This window comes from Sinocyclocheilus rhinocerous, unplaced genomic scaffold (genome assembly GCF_001515625.1).
Source record: "Sinocyclocheilus rhinocerous isolate Xijiao unplaced genomic scaffold, SAMN03320098_v1.1 scaffold11, whole genome shotgun sequence".
NCBI lineage: Eukaryota > Metazoa > Chordata > Actinopteri > Cypriniformes > Cyprinidae > Sinocyclocheilus > Sinocyclocheilus rhinocerous.
In genome coordinates this window covers 524,973-534,559 of record NW_015625587.1, presented here as the reverse complement: position 1 = coordinate 534,559, position 9,587 = coordinate 524,973, and the positions used below count along the sequence as shown (strand labels likewise).

The window sequence follows — 9,587 nt, the reverse complement described above, 5'->3', positions numbered from 1 at the left end:
AAAAAAAAAAAACGACTTTATTCAACAATTCGTCTCCTCCGCATCACCCTGTTGCCATTTTGGAGAATATCCGCTGGACGTAAACCGCGTATGCTGTTCTGTGTCAGCTGCGTCACACAGATACGCTGTTTCCGTTCAGATCAAATCACAACAACGTAGGAGACAGATCCGGCGTGATGCATATACTAGCTGTATATGATATACTAGCTGAGCCCCGAAGGTGAGTTTTTTTGTAGGCGACCGTTATTTTAGAATGTTTAGCCTTATTGTTTCCATGGCGACGCGTCATACTTGTCATGTGACGCACCGCAGCCACAATAGCGCTGTATGACACATGGATCGCTTTTATATTGTTTTTACTTTTTTTAAATTAATATTCACAAACATTCTCGCTATATTATGAAATATCTGATATTCCTACTCTGAAATATGTGCAAGTAAATGTATTTGGTAGTTTAAACACTTTTATAATGACCGTGTTAGTTGATCTATACCGGGTGATGGGCACCGCCATGTTCGCACTGAATCCGAGCTGTGGGATTTATGCTGCCTTCACGTGCTATCGGAAATGTCCTATTTGCCACTTATGAAGTCGTGATTGTGAGCTTGTCGTATTCAAGTGCTTTAATGTTGGAAAGAATAAAATGTAGCATCCCATTGGTTGACTATCATAAACCTTCACCGCGCTACACATGCAGTTTGCTGACAATTCTGGAATTTTGGTCAAATACATGCTCATTTCACTGCTTATAAAACATACAATATGCTTCGAATGATCGTTCATATCTAGCCTAAAAATACACTACTTTAGCGACAAGACAAAGGGATGTAGTTGTTGTGAGAACAGCATTGACAGCAGCAATGGTTGTCCCCTCCACCATGTTTAAAGATTATGACCCGCCCAACTCTAAACTATGGTATCAAAATAATTTCTGAATTTCCCACTTGTAAATACGACTTGAGAGGCGTATGTGACAAGTGCTCATCATGTACGTTCTGACTCCACGCCAGCAAAAGCGCGAAAGCATATTTGAATTCAGCAGTTGATCACGTGATGCACTGAACGTTCTAATCACACCGGTGTGATCGTACGCATCAGGGACCAGCCTAGACTGATCACACCGGTGTGATCGTACGCGTCAAAGGGTTAAATAGTTAGCTACGCTACAAGCTACTAACAATACAATATTGTAAAAATAGCTATGTAACGTTTTGTCGCGTTTTGTACACTGCTGCTTATTGGAACAAGTAGCTTGTTACTGGAAATGTATTCTTTAAAAATAGTTGAGCTTCCCTATATACAACATTTTCTTATAGTATTTTATTATCTAATATTTATATAGCATATACAGTCTGAAGTCATGTTAAAGAGTACTAAAAGTGCAATTTATTCATTATCTTCCCACTATGAAAGTGCATTTTGTAAATGCCAATTATAGCACAGTTGCTGCTCAGCTTGAGGTTTTCTGTTTATTTTCTGTGTGAGTGACAAAGACATGGTGGTACAGCTGAGACTACGAACCATTAGGGACTTCATTTTTCCTGCCTTTTTCAGTTGTTTCTGCAGAATTTACACCTTGCTCAAAGGTATGAATTTGGATGTAGCGTTGAGCTCTGCAGATTTATTTTTGAAGTCTGCTGCTCATTAGTGTTGTGCCAACTATATCTGCATAGCACAGTTAACAAGTAAAAACATAGAGTAAAAATTACCTTGAATGAATAGAATAATTACTGAGATAATAATTTGTTATTATTTTTTAGGAACTATTGTTGAGATGAGATAATCAAAATACCATACAACATTAATAGTCGTGAGTGCATTATAAAGGGAAACAATTACGATTTTCATAATTTTTCAGCCCTAGTTTGTAATAGATGATTCGAATAATATCATTTTTAGTATAAAAATGAAAGGACAGCAGAATGATGGATTACTGGATAATAAAAATTAGAGATAGGAAAGCTGACCTGTAAACATCAAAAGCTTTGGATTCATTAGCTGGGTCTCTTGCATTCATCTGCTTATGCAGGGCTCTCAATGTGGTTAAGTGCTTAAACTGCGGCAACAACTCACCACAGCCTGCATTTTTATCCCTGCTTCCTTTGTCTCTCTTGCTGCCTTTATTTCGCTCATACGGTTCTTCTGCCTTGCACACCCACGCACTCCCTAATCACATCAGTCTTTGCGCTCTCTGTCTCGCACACACACTCCATTTTTTTCTTCAAAACTTCTCACAACCATCAGCACCCTTTTGTCTTTGCACCTCTCATAGCTGTATTTGTTGTTTGCTTTCTTCCTCACAAGTAGAACACAATCTTACTGAAGGGCATTCAAAGGTACCAGTTTTTCTGTAATCACCGGCCCCTTTCAACGACACCTTTCTAAAAATAGTCGACAGGTGTGTTTGTATATTAAAAGACTTTAATGTCATCCCTCTGATTGCATTTGCAGTGTCCTGAATGAAAGCTGGGTCCTACAAAATTGTGTAAGGAGTGTACTAGATTTTTTTTTTAACGTAGAAACAGATGTTTAGCGAGTCGTTTTCTCTCCACCCCATCCATTTTTACACTTTTCATGAAAGCCTACAGACAGCTTTCAAAATGCATATGCTGTCTACAGAAACACATCCCATCCTGCTGCTATCATAGCTGCCAGATAATGCAGATGAGGATTCATACTGTAGCAGTCAATAATGCAATTATACATTAATATATTCTCTGACTGTGGGACTCACAGCATTGCCTCATAAGCCTGTAACAAAGATTGTCACAAAATAATAAATTATACTTATTAATACTAAATAAAATGTACTTTTTTATTATTTTATTTTTCTTGAATATTTAATATTAAAAAAGTATTAGTATATATAAAGTATGTTTGTTAACCCCAAGAGATGATTAAGACTATTTTAACTGTCTTATTTCACCCTATATGGGTTTAGTTTGCAATAACACTACTGACTGGTTCTGCAATTTTCTGCTTATTACATGGCTGCTCATACCAAATAAATACATGTATATGGATATGAAATAAGGATTTCGGTTGTTATCTTATCTTAGATTAGGTTAATGTCTCCGCTAAGAAGAATAGTCCAATATGACAAAAATCAGCACAACAACCACACAAACACTGCAACTTTTATAAATTATATTATAAATTATATTGTTAATCTTTAACACAAATTACTTTCTCTATGGACATAATTATCTAGCATATTTAGCCTCAGTGTAACATGTCTTTTTTTTTTTTTTTTTTTGTCTCATCCAGCTCTCTCACTTTTTGGTTCTAGCCAAATGTACTTTTAAGAGCAATGTTTTATACATTCCTTTTAAAATATATAGGAATGTCATTAAATACAACTAAATCTCTTGTACAGTAGATTGTTTATTGGGTAAACTTGTATTATGTAACAGACCTTAAGTAAACACATGATATGGAGTTAATAGATATTTATATAAGGCCAGTTTTATCTCTCTATCCTGAATTGGAATTTTCTTGCCAGCAAAAAACACCTAGTTTGTGCCAAAGCGTGGTTTCTTGAGACCATCAGTGGACTGACAAGTGCTGAAAATATAGTGGCAGTCCAGACCTCTTCTAATGAGGCATTCAGTGTTTTGGAAAATTCATATCAGGATCCTGTGAAAGTGAAGACTCTATCTTTATATTATTCATCTTAATGAGTCTATTATTTTTATTAACCTCTCTGTCTCTCTCTCTCTCTTCTTTCTCACCTGAGCAGGTATAAGTCAAATGAGGACTATGTGTATGTTCGGGGTAGGGGAAGAGGAAAATATGTGTGTGGGGAATGTGGGATTCGCTGCAAGAAGCCCAGCATGCTAAAAAAGCACATTCGCACTCATACAGACGTCCGTCCTTACGTCTGTAAGCACTGCAGCTTCGCCTTTAAAACCAAAGGTAGACATATACCTCTTTTTCAAACTCATCCCATCCTGTTACATCACAGTTCCTCTGTGTTTGTCTGTCTTATCACAAAATGGTGTCATTTTTGTATCCTGTGTCATTGAGAATACCTTTTCCTCGAAGGGAACCTTACCAAACACATGAAGTCCAAGGCCCACGGTAAGAAATGCCTGGAGATGGGAGTGTCAGAGTCATCTGTGGATGAGCTGGAGACTGAGGAAGCAGGTAGGGTTGCCATAAAGAGTTGTGGTTTGATGGAAATTGGGTCTGTGAAGGACAATATATAACTGCAGCTTGATAATTTAATCCATCTTCCACGTTTCTCAGTAATAAAGTAAGGAATTATTATAGACATTCAGGCATGGTTTATTTTGTTACAGGTCAGTGCATATAAAGTACATGCATATTGCTCACTCTTTAGGCGATAGACTAATTCGAAAACATATTCTACCATATCTAGATATTTTTTAGCTTGTTTTCTTCATTGGTGCAAAAGTGATGTCAACCTTGCAGTGTGCTTTCAGACTTGAAAGTTGAAAGAGGCCAATGAAAATAGTTTGCCATAAAGAGAAGCAAGACTGACCTTCAGTTTACCATGTTTATATAAAGCCAGAACTGAAAATTGTCTCTCTCTCTCTTACTTTGTCTCTTTCTTGACATTTCTCATTCTCAGTGCATCTAAGAGCTACAAGGACATTTCATTCAACCACATTCCATTCATTAGATTTTAAATGTAGCTGATGAATGAAGCACAACTCAAAAACATATTTTTTTGCATTTGAATGTTATATATAGCCTTCCTTGGGGGATTAGTGAGAGTTTTCAGGACAAGGGAATTTTTCATAAATGTCAAGTTGAGGCAAGTTGCAACATGCCTTTCAAACATTTTATACTGCTGTTATACCGTTATACTAAGGATGTATCGAATTGATCAAAAGTAATGGTAAAGACGTTTATAATGTTACAAAAATTTCTATTTTCTATTCATCAAATCCTTGAGCACCAAATCAGCATATTAAGAATGATTTTTGAAGGATCATGTGACCAGGGTTATGGCAGCTAACTGGAACTAAAACTGACACTACAATTAAAACCATAAAAAACATTTTTGTTACTTGAAATAAAATAAATAAATAAAAATAAAAAAACTTGATGTACTAAAACAAAAACTACTAACAATAAAATGACTAAAATTCTAACTAAAATTAAAATGAAAACAGAAAATCTAAAAATAAAAACTAATTCTATAATTAGTTCTCTGTATCTCATTGATACTAATATAACACTGCAAGTGACACTGAAGACTGGAGTAATGGCTGCTGAAAATTCTGCCTTGCCATCACAGTAATTTTGACATAAATTAAAATAGAAAACAGTTATTTTAAATTGTAATAATATTTCACAATATTACTTTTGGTGAGCATAAGTGACTTATCAATCTTAGACTTTTGAACAATAGTACCAAAATGACTTTTAAAAATGAGTCTACACCTAGAAATATTAACTGGATCAAAAAGTGTACAACTGACCCCAGTCTTCCCTTTGGTTCATTTTTAAGTTGTATCTATTTGTTTTGTGTGTTGACTCTTTTGTTATATTTATGAACACATCTGTTTCTGTCCAACAGGGGGCAGTGAGGAGCGAGTGTGTGAGTCAGAAGATCTGGAGGGGCACCAGTTCTCTGATTTTGAAGATTCTGAAGCAGAAGATGATGAGGATGAGGAAGAGGACTTCTCTTCCCATGATGAACCATCTTCAGTCTGTTCCACTGATACTCGTCAGTCCACAGGTGACCTCTCTGAAAGTGGCCAAGGCTCACAGACTGAGCCCTCTGACCCTTCAGCCAAAGAGGAATACTCCTCACCCCACAGACCATGGCCTGGCATACGAGCCGTGTCTCCAGGCAGCAAGAGGGCATCGTTCTCCCGCAAGGGCTGGGAGGTTTCCCTGAGGACCTTCTCCCCTAGCAGTGAAGGCTCTCCCCTTAGAAGCCTGTCTCCTAGGCTTGAATTGTCCTCTCCTAGGCTTGAATTGTCCTCACCTAGCCGTCATCTCTCTCCTTCTCCAGAGAGGGGCCCATCACCCATCAGAGCCCTCTCCCCTCTCAGGCATCTCTCACCTCTGAGGCCTGTATCCCCGGCGCGCTACAGGAGTGCCAGAGCTCTCTCCTCTCATATGCCCCTAAAGCCCCAGCATCGGCCACACAGCTCACCCGCAGGGCTCCACTGGGAACCTAGCACACCAGCTACTGAGGGTCAAGAGGTGGGTAACGCAACACAATTTAAATAATGTTTTCAATCCAGGCTTATTGGAAAACCGTGCCTGTGGTGACAATTCTGCAAAAGGATATTACATTTCTTCTTGCATGTTTTCTCAGAAACAGATTAACGCGATTGTGGCAAAATTTTAATGTGTTGTTTGCTGTACATAAGGTGTGAGTTCAGAAATGAAAAGTGCTTTGTCGCGTTTAAAATTAATGTACTACCTACGTTACTAAATCCTAACTAGCAAAGGCAAACTTTAGATAAAAGCGCCGTTTTCTCAGAAACGGATGAACGTGAATGTGGCAACATGGTTGTATGTATCACAGCAAAGGCAAACTTAGGATAAAATTGCACTTATGTTGGATTTTTTTTTTCTATTATTTAGCTTCAAAATGCCCATGTCGGCAAACAATGTTCATCAACAAAATGTTGACAGTTTTTTGGATTTTGTGAACAAAAAAACATTTAAATTCTGATGATAATTATAAAAATATTTATACAAAAAAAAAGTTAAATTAAGAATATATACTGTTGAGGAAAATATTATGAACAAAAACACTGAAAGACATTAACAATGCACTAAAAATGTTTTTTAAAGGAGACAGGGGTGCGGGGAAGATGTTTTCGGTTGGGGGTGCTGTGTGTGTCCGTGTTGGGTGAGGGTGAAGGTGAAGGTGGGGGTTAGGGGCTTGTGTTGGGGCTGGTGTTGTTTGGATGCCGATTTTGGAAAGTTTTTGCTGGGATGGGCATTTTAAAAATCTGAAATTCGCTTTTGCGCCATTATCTCCTTGTATTAAAGTTAATCTTGTTCTTAATTCTGTACAGTTCGTGTCTGATACCACGCGCTAGCGTCACGTGTTCATGAGGATTAGGCCAATCATCCCATATAGAAAACATCACAAGTAAAATTAATCATGTTTATAAAGATAAACATGGGTTTATTATAGCCCACTTACAATTTACATTTCAGAGATCATTACAAATAAATTATTAAATGCTAAAACTGAATAAATTTAAATGAACAAACTTGGCGTTGCATTTGCAACCATGTGAAAACAGGGGGGGCTGCAGCCCCCTCAGCACCCTTACTTCCCGCGTCCCTGAAAGGAGAATAATCCATGAATCCAGTGAATCCCAGTAAAAATGTGAGTTATGTTGTAAATGCATTTTTTTCTGTAAAAACACGTTAAAACATGGACAAGGATTTCAACAATTAATTTAAAACATTGTATTACTCTTTTACACTAGTTTACAAATGTGTCCGATTTGTCAGCTAAATTATTTTCGTTGACTAAAATTAGAAACCATTTTAGTCAGAGTAAAAAAAAAAGGGAAAAAAAAGCAGTATAAAAATGAACACTAATGAAACAAAGGAATATACAAGTTTGATTGCAATGCCACGTCTCCCCCTACAGGACAAGCCTGGTACTCCATCTCTACAGGAGCGTATGCCCCCGGATCCCTGCCTGCTTTCCCCATCCCTACGCTTTTCTCCAAGTGAGTCTTTCCCTCCCACTCTTGTGACGCCACGGACCGTGGACCGCATGTTTAGCCACCTTCCTTTACACTCCCAAGATCAAGCCCGCATGCCCTGTCACATGATTCCCATTGGGGGCATCCAAATGGTGCAGCTCAGACCCCGATCACGCCCCAAACGGGAACGACAGTCATCCTCCACCCCTTCGCCCACCTCTCCCAAAGAGGACTCTCCTTTTTCCCTCACCAGGAGGGATTATCCATGGATCTCGCTTCCGGAAACCAATCCGCAAAGAACTCTGGCAGACAAAAGGACAAAAAGCCAAGATGAGGGAGCCAGCCGGTCTGACCTGTCTTGTCCAAGTACTAGTTCGATGTTACCTAAACTCCCCCCTTTACAACAAGGTGTAGGGGAGCAACGGACTGCAAAGGTCAGAAAGCAATATGGCGACTCGAGGTCTGCCACAAAGACTCACACCTTCAGTCCAGAAACATCCAGGAAAGCAGTGACAGACAGCGATGCAGGAGCTGAGAGGATCTCACAGGGGGAAAGAGCAAGTTCTTCACGTGAAAACAGACAGCTGCGTGAGACGGAAAAGCCTGTAGCGGCGCCACTCAGGGGACGTGGCTCTTTTTCAGAAGGATGTTCAGGATCTGGCAGTGCTCCTCAGAGCCAGGAAGGTGATCCAAATAGCACTTAAAAGCCTCTGTGCACAATGGTGAAATGCTTTCTACTGCTAATACTACTATTGGTTTGTTTTGTAATGCGCTTATTTTTTATATACAACATTTTCAATACTATTGGTAACTTGGTAAATGTTTGTTTTGCAATATTCAAGATTGTAATATGATGCACTTTTTTTTCTTGGAAAAAAATATTTCTGTAAATCGATTACGTCTGTCCCTCCTATCTGTATTGACATTGCAATCTTAATATATCTATTTGAATATGTATATGTACTTGTAAAACATTAAGAATGGGTATGAATACATTTCTAAGTGACCAAGATGAAAACTTAAATCGAGAGTAATTCCAATATTTCGTCTCTTGTCCAGTATTGCGCAAATTCTAGTGATGTGTGCCTTTTTCTGTCCAGATTTACTGCTTGAAGTGTCAAAGATGAAAAGCTGTGAATTCTTTTTATGAATATAGTTTTGTTTTTGTTTTTTTTCTTCAAATGAGCTGGTATTTGAAGAAGCAGGAGGATTTTCTTTATACATTAGGGTAAATGAGACAGGCAATGCTGTTGAATAGACAAGAACCCGGTTTCGGCAGAGAGCCTTGCAGGGAAATTGCACTGAAGTCATATTTTTTATAATACAAGTGATTAAATGATAAATTGTCTCTGTACAGATAGAAAGTCTATGGTCCATATTTATTGCCATGTGAAAATATGAAAATGCCTATGTTTTGTTTACTTTGGTTTTCAAAGGGATTTCTATTGTCAATTGTATTATTCTTTACACTTTTATTAATAGTTTTTTTTAGTTATGACCTCAAGACTTGAAATGAAGAAACTGGACAGGCTTTCAGTGAAGTTGGTCAATAGCCGAGGTTCTGGATGGATCAAATGCCCTCCAAATTTGTAGACATTTTGCATTTCTGAACCAATAAAAGTGCTCCAGGAATTACTAAACCTGCTTATGATGATGTCCAGTGTTTTGCAACCAGCAGATGGCGCAGTCTGTTCATTCATGCCACTTTCATTCTCATTTTTTTAGGTCTCCCACAGGGACCTGAGCATGTGGTTTTATAGTTTCCAGGAGAAAAAGATAGCAGCATAGTTAAATATCTAGGCTTCCACAATAATTTCTATTCCCAAGTGAAAAACATTTGAGTCTGAGATGTGGCAGATCATCTGTTCACTTCCTAAAGGCAGTTTGTCCAAGGCTATTTCAGAAGTCTCTTTTTTTTTTTTTTTTTT

At 38.1% G+C, this 9,587-nt stretch overlaps 1 protein-coding gene across 2 annotated transcripts in view; it reads left to right on the top strand.

The window, feature by feature from the left end:
• The window catches only part of LOC107755436 (transcription factor HIVEP3-like), a 78,760-nt gene extending 69,461 nt beyond the window's left edge, over positions 1-9,299 (top strand). For both annotated transcript variants that reach the window (XM_016572219.1, XM_016572227.1), the window contains exons 4-7: positions 3,741-3,916; positions 4,046-4,147; positions 5,550-6,184; positions 7,602-9,299. In XM_016572219.1, the coding sequence (XP_016427705.1) occupies positions 3,741-3,916; positions 4,046-4,147; positions 5,550-6,184; positions 7,602-8,363 (1,675 nt within the window). In that variant the 3' untranslated portion in view covers positions 8,364-9,299. The remainder of the gene's footprint in view (positions 1-3,740; positions 3,917-4,045; positions 4,148-5,549; positions 6,185-7,601) is intronic.
• The last annotated feature ends 288 nt before the right edge of the window (positions 9,300-9,587 follow it).